Genomic DNA, 19,248 nt, shown 5'->3' with positions numbered 1-19,248 from the left:
TTCCCTTTGCCCCGTTTCCACACAGTGAAGTGGGTTTGCGGTGCTCACACAGCATGTAAATGAAACCCCCTCTTCTCCTTCAGCTACCAGGACACTGGTCACTGGTGCAGCAGGGCAGGACACTGGCTCCGAGCACCACAAAGAAGCCATTGCTTATGGTCACCCTGGAAGCCAAGAAGGAAAAATCCCAGAATTTGTAAAGGTTAAGGATTTTAGTCCTTGCTTCATAGTCCCTGCCCATCCCTGGGCAGCACAAGATGGGTACAGAGGTATCATTCTGAAAACCTATCCTGAAAACCAACCCAAATTTTTTTACAAACATACATTCTTTGTGCATGGTAGGCCTGGCCCAATCCAGTGAAGGGTGGATCTGCTATGTAAAAGTGAGGCCCGTGCCCTGGGATTGGAGGTCTGGAACAGGAAGCCATAATTACAAGTGTAGACAGCCCTCGCCTAATCTTGGCTTCCCCTCCATGCCTTCCACCTGGCCCAGCCTCTTCTAACCTCTCTGCACCATCTTTCCTGTTCAGACTAATTTCCAACCTTCTAGTAGAAGGAGATCAAGTCATGAGGCAACCCAGTTTAAACCCAGTCTCCCATGAAACATTGAAGGTGAAAGAGTTTCAAGGACACTATGGCAGAAAACCCAGCGTTCATTGGCAAAAGTGAGGTGATCTCAGAGGCTCCACACTCCACACTCCAAACAGTTGTTCTCTGTGGCGATAGAACAACAGAAGGTATTCCTGCTGGGCAGCCCCAGAGCTGCTGCCCTCTTATTCCTGAGATGCCTCATGTAGCTGAGAACACAGTGGGGAAATGAGGGCCTTAGATCAAAATACACAGAAACACCAAACAAGAAGAAAGTTAAAATGCATAAGAGACACCATTTGCACACAGCGAGTGCACTTGGCATCCTGAGAAAGTGGGACCCGAGGTGCAATTATCCAGGCAGCAAATACACACAATCGCTCTGGCCCAGAATGGGGTGGGAGTGAGCTTAGGAGCAGCGGGTCTGCAGCTCTTCCTCCAACCATCCTTTTGCCTATCGTCACAACCCGTTGCTTGGGACAGTTCTCGGCGCCCTATCCCAAGTGTGGGTTATAAGGGAACAAGACATGGAAAACCCCTGCCTTACCCCTGAGAGAGTCCCTCCCACAGAAGGTAGTGGCTTGTGCCCATCAATCTGGTCTCATGCTTACTCTTTTCACTCTGCCATGGGAAATATTATCACATACCCTTCTTTAAAAGGAAAACAACTTCCCTATCCAGGCCACTTTCAAAAACTGGAGATTCTAGGGGTGGAGACTCAGGTAAAGCATGTAGGGAGGGATTTCCCCAAAGCCCTCACATGGGTTTGGACAGAGTGTGATTGGAGTTCCTTTGCCTCCCCCGCCCCACCCTGCAAAAAGGGAAGAGGAGGTGATGCTGTGGACCCCGGCCTGAGTCGACTCAGGGCAGTGCCAGCTGCCCCCTACCCACCCTGTCCCCACTTTCTCCCCTCTGCTGATTGATGACTGCCCTTTGAAACCTCCTGATTGCAAAAGCATAGCCCCCACCCTCTGCTGCTCAATTTTGGGCCTCTGGGAGCAGGGTAGGGCTGTGGATCTCTTCTTCCTCCTGAAAGTAGGTTGGCTTTCCCTGGGAGCTGGGGGCCCGTGGGGACTTAGTAGACATGAGGCCACCGTGTGGCTGATGCCTTGGCAGAAGTGGCACTTCTGGGGCTGAGTGGCGGCCTGCATTGCTTTGCCCAATGGTCTAGACCTCCATGGTTGTAGCACTCGTCTCCCTTTGGTCTGCGCCTGCATGTTCTTCCTTTTTGGACGCCTCTCACTCCCAATACAGACCACCCACCAGGTCCAGAGCCGGTGACATGCACAGATTCTAGGCCCTTAGCCGACTTCTTAAAGGCGAACTCCACTGACTCATCCTTCTTCAGGCTCCAGAAGCCCTGCGTGTGCGCTTTACTCTGGGCACAAAGACGTCCATGGAAGGTCGAGTCCGGCCCCTGCGCTGGCGGTCGTGGGCAGGAAGCCCAATCCCATGCACACGGGGAGCCACTTACAGAGGCTTGCGCCGTGCTGCAGCTGCGGGGCCTCGGCTGTGGGGCCGCGTGCTCCCACTCCTCCTGCAGCACCGTGCCGCTGCCACTCGCAAACTGCTGGCTGGACACGGAGCCCGTGGTAGCCGGCTGAGCCCGTGGTCCTGGGCCCCTGGTCTGGCGGCTGCTGGCCCCTGAGAAGTCCAGAGGCAAAGGGGTGGCGGGGGAAGAGGCTGCTGCAGCATCTCCAGCGCTCCAGGCGACGCTATGACACCACCATTTGAAACCGTGATGTAGAGCTATAGGGTGAGGAGCATGTTCAGAGAAGCCTGTAAGGAGACAAGAGAGGTTGCTTATGACAGACCTGCGCACTCCAAACCCCTTAGGGACAGGTTTAGGCGAGGGCAGGGGGAATGCATTGGAGATTGGATTAGGTGATGGGCAGGACGTCAGATATTCAGCATCTAGACCCTGAGGCGGCTCTGGGAAGGTGGACTTGGGCCTGAGGTACTGGGAAGAATCTCAGTAACAACCATTAGAGGCCACGTGTCTGAAATAATTCAGATGAGAATAAAACGGCACTTAGCTGTGAAAAAACGTGCTTTATTCAAGATCCAGTCATCACTGTAGATCTACTAGCTCCCACCCAGGTCCAACCACAGTAGCACCTAATTGAAGTCACTGCTTTTAGTACCTGAAGAAAAATATGCCATTTAATTTCTCGAAGTTTCTTTTTTCAAGTGTGTCTAACATGAAAACGAATGTATTTTTTCTAATATTTGAAATAGGGAACACTTCTTTTTTAATTTTGAGCTCTCTTTGGTCTAAATCCTCCAAGACTAGTCAGTTCACACCTGTTGGTGTCAAGCCCTCTGGCATGAAATAAATAGAACCAGGACAAGGGTTTCTGATTCACCAACTATTTTGAAAGTAAGACAAGACAATACAAAAAGATAGAAAACCTTTGCATAATTGCAAATTATTTTGGCCTGTCTCCCCTTTCCCTGCTCCCCACTTTGTAGTAGGCCTAGAGGAGAGAGACAAGATGGGATAGAAGAAAAAACGAGGGCAAAATGAGTTTTACATCTTCTGCAGTTGACAGCATTGTGCTTTCTACTACTTAACGATACCAGATTATGAACAATTTGTAAGTTTTTTCATAATATAAGTGCCTATCTTCATCAGAGGTATTTTATTTTTCCTCACCAAGACCATTCACTCTTATTTGCTCAGTGAAATCTCAGTAACATGCATAAGAAATAAATCATCGAAATTTAGATGATTTGTTTTTAGCCATAAGTGGTTCCCATCAGTACTCGCATCTATAGCACTCACTGCATATTTACCATGCATTATTAATTCTCTACGCTCACTGAGGCAAGTATCTCAGTCGTAAAACTCCTTCCTATTCTATCAGAGTTTATAGTATATAGTAGATCCTCAATACATATGAGCTGATTTATGCAGCTGTGAATGATAGCATAGGTTCAAATTCATTGATAATCCCAATTGGAAAGTTTGAGATGTGTTCACTGCACATGGATAGGTTAACGGACATTTATCAGTGAAATGTCTGGTGGATAATGTGAGATAACGTGAGAATATTCCAGCAAAAAAAAGGATTTCTGAAAAGTGGGCAGTTATTTATGCAATGAGAAATTTACAAAAGAATAATGATATATTCCAAAGCTTGTCTTGATAAGATTTACACTCTTAAGCATTTTCCAGAGTTAGAGGAAAAAAACGCCTATTAGAAATCCTTTTTGGAATCAAATATGGTGTTTAACTACAATCTTTATTGCAATTTGCATACATATGTACTCTGCAGAGAACTTTTGTTATCAGTTTCTCCTTATGTTATTTTAATTTGCTGAGGAAGATTAGCCCTAAGCTAACATCTGTGCCAATCTTCCTCTGCTTTATATGTGGGTCACCACCACAGCATGGCTGACAAGTAGTGTAGGTCTGCGCCCAGGATCCAAACCCACGAACCTGGGCTGCCAAAGCGGAGCATGCTGAATCTAACCACTTCGCCACAGGACTGGCCTCTATCAATTTCTCCTTATTGATGAAGACAGAGCAGTTGCTGCCTCCCTTGTTGACCACAACTTGCACATATACTGCATCTGTCAGTTACACTGTATTTCTCTTTGGTTTGCTCCATCCTAGAAAGTACCCATATATAATTTTCTTTTCCTTGTTTCTGGATGTAAATGTTTCTCTTTCTGATCTGTTATATCAAAGATTGGGGTTATTTTGAAATATTAAGAAACAAGTGGAAACTCATATGGCGGAGATTTCTTAAAGAAATATTTATCACCACTTTTGGAGTGATAAGCGGCTATTCTGTCTTTGCTGAAGACAAAACAATTGTCCATATGCTTAAGTTGCTGGAAAGTGCACTTAGAATAGAAACAAGAGTTTCCCTGCAGTTAGTGTTGCTGGGCCCTTGAATGGGTGACATAGGTGGTGCGGCTATGGAAAGATGATGGCCTCCAAAGATGTTTGTGTCTTGATCCCCAAAAACTATGAATATGTTACCTTATATAACAAAAGAACTTTTGTCGTCCCTTTTGCAGATGTGATTGATTTAAGGATTTTGGGATGGGAAGATTATCTTGGATTATCCAGTGTAATCACAGGGGTCCTTATAAGAGGGAGGCAGGAAGGTCAGTGTCAGAAAGGGAGATGTGACCGTGAAATCAGAGGTCACAGAGTTGGAGAGAGATTTGAAGATGCTACACTTCTGACTTTGAAGATGGATGAAAGGGCCTCTATCTAGCCAAGGAAAGCAGGTGGCCTCTAGAATGTGGAAAAAGAAAAGAAATGGATTTTCTTTATGAGCCTACAAAAGGAACAAAATCCTGCTGACACCTTGATTTTAGCCCAGTGAAACCCATTTTGGACTTCTGATCTCCAGGAGAGTATCTTAATATCTTAATAAGGTTATGTTGTTTTAAATCTCCAAGTTGTGGTAATTTGTTACAGGAGCAATAGGAAATGAATACAATGATTTATATCTAGAATTAAAATTTGAGGGTCAGATCAATTGTATGTGTTTCCATCTCCTTTAATACAACTAGAAATTGTCAGCCAAAGCAAGACTGAAGAAAATTTGTGGCCACCCACTAACAATCAATAATACTTATAAAATGCTGTTGACTTTTATGGACAAAATGTAAGAAAAGATCAATCAGTGAGTGTTTTTAAGAAATACATATATTTTTTCTTTTTGTTTGGATTCCTGGCTTTTAATTGTAAGTGTACAGTACCTGAAAAGGAGAAATTGCCAATAGATATTTGATGATACTAAAGAGGAAATTCAATTATGCTTGGCATGAATGATGGAAAACTGTAGGGAATTGTTTCCCTTTTTGTCTAGCCCTCTAATGTAAACAGTCCTTTAGGAAGATGTAACTTTTTTAGTGATATTAAATCCTGTCTATAAGAATGAATGACACTGGCAGCAAATACTTAACAAGTCCTGGTTTACTGCCCATCCATATCCCTTTTTACTCTGCCTCAGCACTTCTCTGTTAGTTTCAATTTTAAATGTCAAGCGCGACCAAAGTGGGACTTATGGAGAAGGGAATTTATAAACACAATGTATTACAAGTGTCTTGTTTTCCTTCAGAATTGACCAAGTTTACCAAGATTTACTGTGCTTTTATCTTTCCCTGTACAGCCGGGAAGATAATGTTGGTGAGAGGGGTCCTATGGTCAGGATAGGACCATATTTACGCCATGGTGACTCTTAGGGAGGGATAATTCCAGAATCTTCCCCTTAAGTCCACCCACTGCCTAATGGCCTTTATTGTCAAGAAATCCCATTTCATGTCTCAGTGGAATGTGTTTGGGGAGGTGGAGTGGATGAGAGGAAGTAAGTTCCTTGAATAGGGTCAGACTACATATTCTGTGAGTGAATGAAAAAGAGTCGACTGTAATCAGAGAGACACATCTTCTTTGGCGTCAAAGGAAAACATATCTACACACATCTGCATACTGCCCTCTGGAGATTTTGTTTATTAGAGGTTAGAACTGTGGGCTCTGTGGACAGACTGTATGTGAGATTTGGATCTGTCACTTAGATGCTGTGACCATGTAGAGTGTTGTGTGGCACTTACATAACTTTAATATTATCTTACATTGCAGGATGTTGAAAAATAGAAAAAGGAGTAAGGGAGGGGACTTTGCCACTCTAGTGCTTCCAATGTATGCCCACATAGAGAAATATGAAGGAAGAAACTATACCACAATTATATGAAATATAGTCATTTCAATTTCCTCTTTTGACGTGTAATGCCTTGACTCATGACGTGTTGTAATTAGGTACATTTTCAGTTTCTGAATGCATTTTAACAATAGATCTATCTTATTTTAAATGTATTGGATGTATACTATCACTAACCTCAACAATTCTTATTTTAGAATTTTAGTGGGAGGGATTAAGAAACAACCATTGTTGTTAGTCTTGAAATTTATTCTTAAAGTTGTGTTACTAGATTGAATTACAGCCATGAAATGTTAGTGCCCATGTGCTGTTATGGATTTCAGTTATCCAAACAAAATCTCTTTCTTTAATAGAAGTCTAATAAAAACCTCACTAATTATGCACATAACCAGATATTTGATCTAATCCATTGGAAAGTCTGAAGATACTCACCAGCCTTGACATCCAATCTATTCTTTTTGTATTTTATTCTTTTTTGAAACATAATCATTCTTTCATTCTTAGAAAAAACATCCCAACACTATTTTTAATAATAAGGGAAATCCATCTTAATTCCGTTTATTCCAGTAGCAAAATGGGTAAAGTTTGAAGTAGGGGTAGAGATAGAAGAATTTTTTACTCTTGGCTGCTACAGCAAGCAAGGGCTAGCTTTATGGCAGGTGACGTGTCATCACACCTGGTTCCCATGTTCAGAGGAGTCTGGGGCTTGGTTTAATGCTCTACTATCCTTTCGATGAAATTCTTACTATACTATTGTTGAGCATGTGGTGAACAGAGGAGACACCCTGGGGTGGCAGCCTGTGTGAATGTTTGTGATCTACCAGCAGTACCTGATGGCTCTGGCGCAGGCCCCTGGGCACAGCGTGCAGCATACATAGCAACTGGCCTGGCCTCGGGGCAGTCTGAGGAGCTGCTGGGTTGAGTGGGTGACCAGGGAAAGACTTGGGACCAGACTGGCAGTGTTGACAGTGGCAGTAGCAGAAGTGGCAGCTGTACTCCAGGGGAAAGCAGAGGTTCCTGGCAGCCCTGGGAACTGTGGGAGGCTGGCTTGCCCATTAATTTCCCAAGGGAGCTGGTTCCTGCAGCTTCTGCCAAATATTAACTATGGTTTAGTGCTGGGATAGGAACTGCTGGTGCTCAGGCAGTAAACTTTGCTGGTCAATTATTACAAGGTAAAAGCGTATGCATGGACATTGCAATAAAGCAAATCAGAGAGTTATTAGAATTATTCAAAGCATTTAGAGTCTCTGGTTTTGAAAACTTCCTCAATACTGTAAAACAAATATACACAGGCTTACCAATAGAAATCAAACTTAAAGATTGTACCATTAGCAGTAGATAGAAAACTCTATTTACATATGAAGTTTCAGATGAGCAAATTATTAATGAGGAAGACATTTTTAAGTTATTTTTCTTGTAATTGAAGGTATAGCAATAGAATACATAAGTAGGTGTTTTCAGTTATGTAGAAATCATGAAGCCTTTTTTAGCTTCTTGAATAACTTCTACAAGTTACAAGAAATGTAGGAGAAAATACTAAAATGCCACTGTATATTATTTAAAATTAAATTCAGACTTACACAAAACTTATTTTTATGCAAAGTTAAATCTTTTAAAAAAATTGCTCTGTGAATCAACTCAAATGACTAAAATTGATATTTCACAAAGTTTATCAGAAATTTATCCCAATGTTATCACTGTTTATAAAATATTCTTCACAGCTCCAGTAACAGTTCACCAGCAGAAAGATTCTCTTCAAAATTAAAAATTATAAAAAAATCAATTGTGGGGCTGGCCCCATGGCCCAGTGGTTAAGTTTGGCGTGCTCTGCTTCAGTGGCCTGGGTTTGGTTCACGGGCGTGAACGTACACCACTTGTCAGCGGCCATGCTGTGGCAGCGACCCACATACAAAATAGAGGAAGATTGGCACAGATGTTAGCTCAGGGCGAATCTTCCTCAGGAAAAAAAAAAAAATCAATTGTGATGGATTTGTCAAAACTGATCCACATCACATTCATTTATATTGATTGAAAATGAATTGGCTAAAAGTATACATTTTGATGACTTCATAATAAAGTTGTAGAAAGGTGAGTCAAAAATCTTATGATCAATCAAGATATCCCATTAATAAAGTATTCTATTTATTGAATTATTTAAAATTATAACACCAAAATATTATTTTTATGACATTTTCTATTATTTATGTTACTGTTTCTCTTTTTGTTTTATAAGTAATAAAATAGTTTTAAAGGAAAAATCTTTATATTTTAGTACCTTTAACAGCACTTTTTTCCTACTCTTTGAACAAGGGGCCCTGCATTTTCATTTTGCATCGGGCCTCACAAACTATGCAGCCAACCCTGATAGCAAGATTTAGCATTGAAATTCCTTTCCAGATGTTTTCTCCTTGAATCCTTACTTTTTACAACTTAAACTGATAGGCCCAGTAGAAACAGAAATGTTTCATGTTTCAGAAGATTTGCCTGTCAGCACCCAAAACAACACAATCACCGAAGAAGTTTTGTTTTCCTATAAATTGTTAGCATAGCCCCCAGTCTCTCAGCCCTCTGGTTCTGCCCTGCCTACCTGCTTTTGGAGATGGGAAGGCTGGTTCCCTGGTGTTTGGAGCACAAAGTTGATACATTCTTACCAATGGAGGATATTTTGTAGTTTTCACTCAATGTGACACTTTCCTGTTGACTTACCATTCATAGCTCAATGTCCATTTGTTTGACTTCATCCTCAGAGTCTTGGTCAGCCTGAGATGACAATGACAAGAGGCTCAGGTGTTCTGGTGGCCTCCAGATTGAAGCTTGGAAGATTTATATCTAGACAGCTGTGTGCAAAGCCTCTCTGCACATGGAGATCAACATATCCCCAAAGGATATAACGAGTAAAACTAGAAGAATAATGAAGAAAAATGACAGGCGCCTGGAAGGGGAATAAACAGGGTATGCCTCTGGTAAATAACTCCCTGAAGGACTCTTAGAAAAGACTTACTGATTAATTGAATCAATCCATCATCCTTGGGGTGACAGCATCAATTTGCAATCTTTTCTGGGAGTTGTTTTATTCCGTTGCTGCTACAGTTTAAATTTATATGAGAGTAAAATGAGAGGTTAAAAAATATACCTGTTTTATTAAGGTGTTACAATTCTGTGCTCTCATTATAGAAAAGGCTTACATTAATTTTAATAACCGTTTAGACTGTGTCAGAGCATCAACATGTGGCTTATAAAAGGATTTTTCCTTTCTGAATTTATCTTACAGAAATCGACTTTCATTACCCATCAAAATTTTAAGTTCATTTGCTTCTAAACTCCATAATGTTTAAGGATTTTTTTAAAAAACTACCTTCACTATAATTCTAGAGACTATAAAAAGGTCTGCCTCTATCTTGCAGGAAGAATTCACCTTTGTTTTCTTTGTTGTCACTGGCAATCATAACTCATGATACTCGTGGAGATTTCGGTGGTAAATGAGACCCTTGATTGTATTATCTAGTTCAAGTTTTTGTTGAATTAGAAGGAATAGAGTATATAAATGTCTTAGAGCTTTTGTTCTCATAGCTATCAAAAGTGATTGTTTCGAGACACGAGCCTGTTTTAAATTGGACATAATGTATCAATCACGGATTTTGTTCTTTCCTTTCTTGGAAGTGGGTGGAAGGTAGATGTAATACAATGAAAAAAGGATTGAACATGGATCCTGAGCAAAGATTCACATGTGATGAGAATAATTGGGGCTCCATTTTTTACAATGTAAGAATCTTGATGTCAAGATCAATCTAACATTAGCTATTCATAAATGTATTATAAAAGAAATAGAAAAACTTCTAACCTTGAAACTGAACATAATTGTTTGACTAATATACAGAAATATATCATAATATATGTTTACATATGTGTATGAGTTGTTGGTTTTTAAAAGAACTATAACATAATAAAACATATTTAATGTTGAGACTATATTGAATTGAATACACAATAATTCAGAAACACTTTATGATCTTATACTGTCTTAGAGTCTTCCTTATCAAGGTTTTTCTGATTTACACAGTCCAGGATCAGTTGATAGCGTCTGGGATTTGTTTTTTTCTATTCTGACCAGAGTACACATACTAGAACTTGTAGAATGGTGAGTTATTTGCATTTTCAGTGTATATGGTAACCTTGAGTAATTTCTTAACCTCTGTGTTCCTTAGTTTATTGTCTCTATGATGAATGGGTTTGGATCTCAAAAGTTTGTTCTACAATATGACCTATTTAAAACGAATTTGTATTTCTGAGTTTGAAGGGTTCACTTATTATAGTACAGTGGAATGGTGGATATTTGCTTCACTCAGTGATTATGTTTTTTAATAGTTACCAGATGGAGAGCTTGCTACCACCAGTTGTTTACCGAATACACACCTTATTTAATTGAGAACTCCAGAAGAAGGAATCTTTTCTTTAGGGTATATGTACTTTTGTCTGTTTACATGCAGCTGAGATGTTATGTGCATTTGACCTCACAGTGTGAAGCAACATCCTGACAACCATGAACACCTTCTTCAAGGAACCCGCATCAGCATACTTTCACAGAGGGAACAAAAGTAAAAACAGACTCGATCATTTACAAGGCTCTCACTGTGTACCCAAGAAGTCAAATAAGTACAAGTTGATCTTCAACTTCTTGGAATGCTGCCTCAAAGCCTTCCTTGTTTTCAATCAATTTCAGCATTTGGCTTCTGGGGGCTGATGTGTGTCTGTGTGCAGTGAGAGGAAGGATACAACCCCACCAGCAGCCAGAGTCTCCTGCCCTCCATCCCTTCAGCCCACACAGTGAACCTCAGCTGAAATTCTGGTTGTACAACCACAAATGCCAGGGGTTAATCTCTTCTACTTATCTATCCTACCCTAATACGCTTCACTCTAGGTGTCGTCAAAGATTGTCATCAAAGGGGCAATAAATTAGTGTTTTAAATTATTTTATTTTAAATAATTTAGCCTATAAAAAATGAAAAGCCCTACCTAGGTTAACCAAGGTTTTAATAGAGTGCTCTAATACCTTTGCCAGCTCTTAGCCTGATGCTAACTCTAAATTCTAGATAGAAGGGAAAAAAAAATTTCTCCAAATGACAGCAAGTGTATTCCAGGCAGGCTTGTAAAAGAACCCATAGTGTCAGGAGATAATGAAGGTATGTATTACCTATGACTGAGCTCAAATGGTGCCGCGACCTGGCAATTTCTTTTTACTGCTGGCACATCGCTGCACGGCACAGAATATCAGCATTGCCCTCATATGAATTTAATATGGTTTCCCTGTAGGTGACATAAATACACCGTGAGAAGGAGAAGGGGCTTTCACGCATGGCTCGGAAACTTCATGGTTTTTCCATTTATTTTTAAAATGCAAATTACACTAGTAAGTCAAAAAAATCACTCTGTTAAAAATACATTCAGAATTAACAAACGCAAAAAAAAAAAAGACACATCAGGATTGTAACTCTTGCCTTCTGAATATTAGGTTTATAACAAAAGCTCAGCCTAGAAAAATAGCATTCTTCACCGGATTTTGAGGAGGATACAGCTGTACAACTTAGATGGTTTTCCAGATATAATCACGCCACTGTGCTCACTGCTCCCAAGAAAAGACCTGTCCACTGATTACTTTTTAGTAGTCAACAACTGTTTTTGAAAATTTTGGTGGTGATGATTGGAGTGATTAGGTGGTAACTTGGCTGCAACTTAAAGCAGGAATATGAGGGCTTATTCTCTGTGCACTGAAATCTCTATCCATATACATGTCCTAGAAGGTGGAATCTCATCACATCATGAATGTACAGTGAAACCTCATTTTAAACAGTCACATTAATAGTCACATTAGAATAGTTTCTGGCATGTATAGTATTTATATTTTAAGAATCAAAGGACAATACATTGGTAAATAGTTTTATCATACATTAAACATGCATGTTACTATAAAATTATCATATGAGGTTTCACTGACATGTTTTCAATTGGATATTTTATATGTGTATGTATGGACAAACATATACAAACCACTGAGAAAATTCAAGCACAAGAGCTGGAACCTTTTTTTGTAGTTATGTTCCAATAGTAACCTTTGTTCCTTTATCATTTTCAAATGTATATGTGTAGATCACACACATCCATGCAAACACAGTAATGGGACTGGTTTATGTAGATCTGGATGGGCTAAGGTCCAAGGGAGGTTAACCCAATAACTGAAACTTCATAGAAACCAGGAGAAAAAGTTGCTCCATGCCAATTTATAACTTTTCAAGTCTGAGTTTCACTGCATTTAAGGATGATGTATTAGTTAAAAAAAAATAGACTTTAGTATCTCAGGTGGATCCAGGAAAAACCATGACTCATCTGAGTTCCTGACAAGCCTGAGCTAATTATGTTTCCTGCTAATGAAAACCAAATAATGCTTGAATATATAGAACAAAATTTCCTAGGAATTCAGAATATTCCATAAACACATTGACCTACTATTAAGTTTCCAAAGGCATCTTGTTGCCAACTACGTTAACAGCACAGTTTTTCTGCCACAATAATACAGGAGGATTAAAATACACTCTAACACGCAACAGATCCCCCAAATACCACAAAGAGATCTCAAATATTTCACCAAGGTAACTATTGCTCCCCCCACCCACCCAAAAAATAATCTCGTACGCCGAAGTTAGGAAAAAAAGTTCACCTACATAGGGTCTTCAATTTGAGTTAGATATAAAAGAGTAAACATAGCTAGTACATATTCAGTTGGCCTCTGTTGATAGAAATCCTCAGCTGTTTCTGTATTAGTAAAAGACATTTGTAGATACTTGTAAAAGCACCTAGAGTGCGAGAAATAAAATCAGTGAGTTAAGCCATTTCTGCTCTCTGCTTCCAGTAGATTAATGAGTTTAGTAGATTAATAAATTTTACTTGTCCCACTCAACCCCATCAGAAGACCATATTTAAGAATTATAAAGATGACGATTATTGTGGTAGTTATTGTTATCTGTCTCTCTTCGGCCACCATGGAGGCTCAATGGTAAAGCACTTTGCTGACAGCTGGCAATTTCATACACAGACACACTGGAGCTGCTGAGATAAGCAGTCTTGTTTCTTGACATGAAACGCACAGACTTGAACTCATTCGGAATTAATAGCAGTGTGTTAGCCTAAAGGAAGTGACTTGGGCATGTCTGCACTGAGATTCTCGGGCGCACAACTTAGGTGGGTTAAGGCAAGTATGTACGGTACAGCCTTTAGGGCAAACAACCTGCCATTGCGGACTTGGGTTACAAGATCACCATGGCATGTTTTGTTTGTTGTTTTTGCAATACCTTGCCTACAGTGCCGTGGTGCTATCAAGACGTATGGAGTGCAGAAGACAGGGCTCTCAAACTATTGCGCACTGGATGACTTCACAGCTCACAGAGGCTGACTGGCTGGGCTGCAGAGGAGTTGGTGACGGCCAGCAGAGGGCACCAACATGTCTCCTTATGAACTTTCCAAAGGCCTGGGAGAAAGAAGCCTGTTTTTAGGAAATCCAAGATGGGTATGTCCTGCATGTTTGCCTGTTTCAGTTAGAAAGAGGAGGCCAAGTGGAATTGGTATGTGGCTGTGTGTGTGTGTGTGTGTGTGTCCCAGTGTGCAAGCTTTCTGCTTGTTTTGTTAAGATGTATATATATTTAAACTCAATTGCTTCTTGCTCTTCATAAAATGCAGGAGGCCACTGCAAAACAAGTTCTTTGAAAGGTCCAGGAGCCGACATACTGAAGCCATCTGTATTATTTTGACCTAAGAGAGGGAGAGAAAAGAGGTTTTCAGTCAAGGGGGAGAGCTCAGCACCTTTCCCCACCTCTCCATATGCCAAGAGCAAGCCACCTCCCCCGCCCCCTCAAAAACAGAAGTCCAAGCCAAAGTCATGCTTTAAATAGACAGTTTTCCTCTCCCTTTCTTTTTTTCCCAGTGCAACCTCCTGGATAGAGAGGCCACTCATGGTAATTTAAAATCCATTTCTGGGGACAAATGAAATGAATATGTATTGCTGTACAATTAGGCTGCAAAAAAGAATGCGATGCTTTCAAATGTTGTCCAACAGACCAAGGGATATTCTCACAGTTGATGCTACAGGGAGCCCACACAGATCTACACGTGCTATGGCACACAGGTCAGTGGTCTTCAAAGCAGCCACTTTGTTAGAAAATTAATGTGGGGACATGGGAATGTTTTTGTGCAGCAACTTCATAGCTATTATTTGTTTCTAAGAGGCTTACCAAACTATAAGAAAAAAATTAATGAAAACCTTTCCTTTTTAGATGGATTATAGATCATCTGAAGAATTACAGGCCAAGAACATTCATTCAACTTAACTGAAAAAAACAAGGACTGTCTATTCATTGACTCCAGGAACTGAAACACGGCTGTGAGTGGAAGTCAGTGAGGGCAGTGTTTTCAAAGCTTTGTCCAGGCTCTCGGCCACAGAAGATTTGCTGGGGATAATGGAAGCCCCACAGCTAAAAGTGCACATTGCTTTTAAGCATTTGCTTCCTTCTAAGGAAGAGCTTTTCTTTCCAGTTGCTATATGATACTGTTAGAGTGCTTGAACTGGCTCATGATGTTCAATTACTCTTAATTTATGAGACGCAGTTATGGCAGGTTGACAGAAGGAGGTACACCCCAAAGGACAAAGACATGGGAGATGCTCAGGGGTCTGCCTCTCAGCAGGGGACGAGGGATATGTGTGAATCAGGTTTGGTTTTTCATAGGATTTGAGTAGGCAGTGGCTCTCCAATAATTCATTTTGAGGGCTATAAAGTTGAAAAAGTCCTTTATTCCTCAATGTATAATGTTTTCACATTATATCTCATGAAAGTCACATAAAATCCTACGAAAAGGGAACAAAGGGAATGCAGAAAAAGAGGAGGGGTGCAGGCATGTGTGGAATTATGGCAGCTAAGTTGGCGTGAAGAAGGGCAAAGAAGTAAATGAAAAATCAGAGAATGTAATGCCAGAGCAAACTCATAGTCCGCCTAAGAATTTGGAAAAAACTCTGAACCAAGGGATCAGGAAAACTGGTTGATAATCAAGTTGAGTGACCTTTGTTTTTCTTTCTCTTGGTTCATTTTCCTCATCTGTAAAATAAAATCTTAGTGTTCTAGTATTTGAGGTCCCCTAGGGGATGCTTTGTGGAAGGGATGGTAGTGGTATTTTGGCTGGTGATTTGTTATATACCTTAAGTTTTGCTAAATTCCTAAATTTGGATTCCGTTAAACATTTAACTTATTTCACGAGCAGTGAGACTGGGAAGCTCTTATATAGTTTTACCATTCCCAGGTAGTAAGGAAGAAAACAGTATTTTTATTACTTTTGGTTTGGCATTTAAAGGACTGTATTTAATAAAATCAAGGGAAGGTTTGTCCTCAAGGAATTTAATGCTGGATATTAAATTTGCAGACTCCCCTCTTTAAAGACAGCAATAGAATTATAATTGCCTGATTTGAAACAATATATTTGATTATGTATAATTAACATTCTCAGGTTCTTATGATAGCTGGTCCTTACATAAGTGGTTACATCTAATTTATTATATATTGATCCTATTCATTGATCATTCTTATTGACCAATACAATGAAATGCTATATGATAAAAAGGTTACCTGATATTGTCAGAAGCAAGCAATTGCAAGCCTTGTAGATGTTCTGGTCTACTCTTGAGACAAACATATTGTGACATGTTATTGGGCTGATATTATATGTAGTGTATTGTTTACAGAGGAAATCCTTTGGGAATGAAATATAGTATATGTTGATTTCTGACTTGATAAAGTCTTTTTATGAGTAATATTGGTTAAAATAATCATTATTCTGACTACTAATAAATTATGTTTATTAAGCACTTACTATGTGACATGTTCTATGTTTTATATGCTTTACATGCATTATTTAATATAAATTCAGAACAATTATATGAAGTACATGTACTATCATCTCTACTTTGCAGGTAAGAAAACTTAGGCATAGTGAGAATAAATAAAGTTATTCAAATAAAGTTATATGTCCAAAGTCATAAAGAATTTTATCTCAGGCAGTCCGCTTTCAATAGGTCATCTTAAGCACCACTCCTTATTGCCTCATCTTTATTTTTTAATAGAACACTTTAAATAAGGCTATGATGCAATATTGAGAAGAATGGTAAAGAATTTAAAGGATTTATCATTTTAATTTTTATTTAAACTATCACGTCTTTCTGGGAAGACGGGAAAGGTATAGTATAAATAGAAAACAACTATAGTACAGGACAAAAGAAAAAAGAGAAATAGAGAAAAAGAGATTAAGAGATGTTTCATAAGGGAAGTATATTTTAAGATACAGTGTGAAGGATAGTGTGGTTTCAAAGAGTGGAATTTGGAAAAAAAGATGTTTGGTATCAAGAGAACAGCAGGGACAATTGGAAAAATGCATGTCATATTTGCAGAAGGCAAGAATTCTGGCTTTCCTGGAAAAAAAATGGCTAAGGGGAGATATCAGACTATTTATGCACCAGTTCTTATTCATTATTACATTTTTCCAGCCTCTGTCAGCATCATCTGCGTATGATTGGGACTCAAAAGTTATTAAGCGTTGAAAAGAAGAGATAATATCTACACAGAACATTGGGGCCAGATCAGAGTACACTTGCCGGCTATGGTAAGGAGTTTGGACATTGTTGAGTGGAGTCATTGATAGTTTTGGGTCAGGGGAATGAAATTATCAGAGTGGTACTTTAGGAAGATTAATTTGGCAGCCATATGGAAAACAGGATAGGGGTTTCAAAATAAGAAAGAGATTTAAAAACTTAGGGGAATGAAGGCCTGAATTAGGGTAGTGGTGGGGGTGGGGTGTAAAAGAGGGGCTGTGTGAGGTACTGTTTACAGAGGGAATGCTTTGAATGACATACAGTATCGACTAATTTCTGAACTGATAAAGTCTTTTTATGAGTGGTGTTACCAAATGTTTCCAGGGAACCACAGAGACACAAAGAAAAACGCAGGCATGATGCGTAGATCATTCCCTTTTTAAAGAGAAGTTTAAAAGCATTGTATAAAGACTAATCTCTCTGGAGGAGAAATACTCCAAAAATCCATTTATCATCCTACACACTAACCATATTAAAAGGTAAAATGATTCAATGGTGGAGGACAACGACGACAAACACATATCTTCAAAGAGAGAAGCTCACATTTCAAAATGAATTGGAATCTTACTTTCTATTTTGATCTTCGCTTGCAATTCAGCATATCACTTGATGCTGATATATAGAATTTGTTATCAGTTGTTATCCAAGGGAATTTGCCTAAACACAGATATAAAAATCAGGCTCTGATTGTATGTCTGCTCTCTTGAGTGCTAGATTTAAGGGTCTGATAAGCTTCAGGGTTAATATTCTTGTTTCATTTTTACTTTTCACATCAGAAAAATGGTAAAGAAAGAGTATTATTGCTCAGTTTTTGATATTTTTTACACTATACATAACTAGGGTGATAACCTATCATTTATCATCCAAATGAGAACACTTTTGAGAGTAATAGGGCTGCTGGTAATATACACCAGGGTAACCCATGTAAACTGAGGCTATCCTGAGAAAACCAGAAAATATGGTTTATATAGTTACATATAACTACTTAGAATGTTATATCACTTTCAAAATATACAACTTTTGGGTAATGGAAAGAAGTAGTATATTATACAGGCTTTTTAGCCACGTAGTTGATACCATGACTGAAAGTAACTTTAGAGATGGCATTTCTGATAAGTTAAATTTTAATAAAATTATGAAGAAAATGTTATTAGAATTATCCCAATCAAAACAATATTAATAGAAGAGAAAATAGTGGAAGTAAATAACTGAACGAAAGCTGCATGCATCTATTTTGTGCCGCAATAACATTTACTTAATCCTCTTTTAGTATCCCAGAAGAACATCTCCAAAGTAAAGTACTTACATGTACATAGGCTGTAGTTGTAAATGAGATGTCTTCTGAGGCCCTTGATAGCCGTAAGAGTCAAAGCCACCTATGAAATCAACTGAAAAGGGACAATTGCCTTCATTAGTTAACTTTTCAGAAGAGAGAAACATTTACGTTCAAGATCTCGCACAGATTACTAATATAAACCTCTTAATAATCTATTAAACCCAAAGTGATTAATTGTGGAGGAAAAAAGATAATTCCTTCAAGGTAGTGATTTCCCCCCCCTCAACTGTGTGATTCAATTATTGCTTTACAAGAATCTATTTACTTGGGAGAAGGAATTATATACTCCTCTCAAGCAACCAAGACGTTATTGGAGCAATAAAATTCGCTTGCACATTAAAGATACTATATGTCTTTTTGGTTAGCGTGGAAATTTTCTGCAACACATTACAAATGTAAAAAATAATGATTGCTCAAATGCGTGTATCTATCAGCAATTGCAGCACTAGTAATAATATTATGTACTGTGATTATCAAGTACAAGGTGCTATGGTGGAGCTCATGTAAATTAACTCAACACAGCTGTCCCTGCCATTATGCCGTTTATAATCTGAAATAGACAATCAGAAATAAAGATGTGAAGCAAAGTCTACCCAGACATTGAAATGCAATACATACCTAGATATTTAAAATACAATAAGATATAATGAGAGTTACTGTGGTCGACTATATTATCCAAAACGGCTGCAACAATATCCCCTATTCCATATCTGCTTGTGATGTGACCTTGACACTCCTTCCATCTGGTGGTTTGAGTCTATGTACCTTCCTCTTGAATCTGGGTAGAGCTTTGTGGCCACTTTGACCAATAGAGTATGGTAGAAGGGACACTATGTGACTTCCAAGGCTAGATTATATGTTAAGCACTTCTTTTTGCTCTTTTGGGATGCTCCCTTCTGGAACACAGCCACCATACCCAAACTAGGAAGCCCAAACTAGCTCACACGGAGAGACCAATGGAG

At 39.2% G+C, this 19,248-nt stretch overlaps 1 protein-coding gene and 1 pseudogene across 2 annotated transcripts in view; both read right to left on the bottom strand.

Annotated features, from left to right (window-relative positions):
• Window positions 1–1,566: 1,566 nt before the first annotated feature.
• Window positions 1,567–8,914, bottom strand: LOC101402848 (protein lin-28 homolog A pseudogene; annotated as a pseudogene).
• A 3,998-nt stretch (window positions 8,915–12,912) lies between these two features.
• The window catches only part of NKAIN2 (sodium/potassium transporting ATPase interacting 2), a 917,329-nt gene continuing 910,993 nt past the window's right edge, over window positions 12,913–19,248 (bottom strand). The window contains exons 6-7 of one of the 2 annotated variants that reach the window (XM_004422282.3): window positions 18,257–18,338; window positions 12,913–14,069 (exon numbers count right to left, since the gene is read on the bottom strand). In XM_004422282.3, coding sequence (XP_004422339.1) covers window positions 14,060–14,069; window positions 18,257–18,338 — 92 coding nt within the window. In that variant the 3' untranslated portion in view covers window positions 12,913–14,059. Of the gene's footprint in view, window positions 14,070–17,530; window positions 17,608–18,256; window positions 18,339–19,248 lie in introns of those variants that run through there. The other variant, XM_087444045.1, reaches the window with a different exon arrangement.

Source organism: Ceratotherium simum, chromosome 19, assembly GCF_057802395.1.
Source record: "Ceratotherium simum simum isolate JZ-2026a chromosome 19, ASM5780239v1, whole genome shotgun sequence".
NCBI lineage: Eukaryota > Metazoa > Chordata > Mammalia > Perissodactyla > Rhinocerotidae > Ceratotherium > Ceratotherium simum.
Note: the sequence above shows the minus strand (reverse complement) of the source record. Positions and strands in the feature narration are given on the sequence as shown.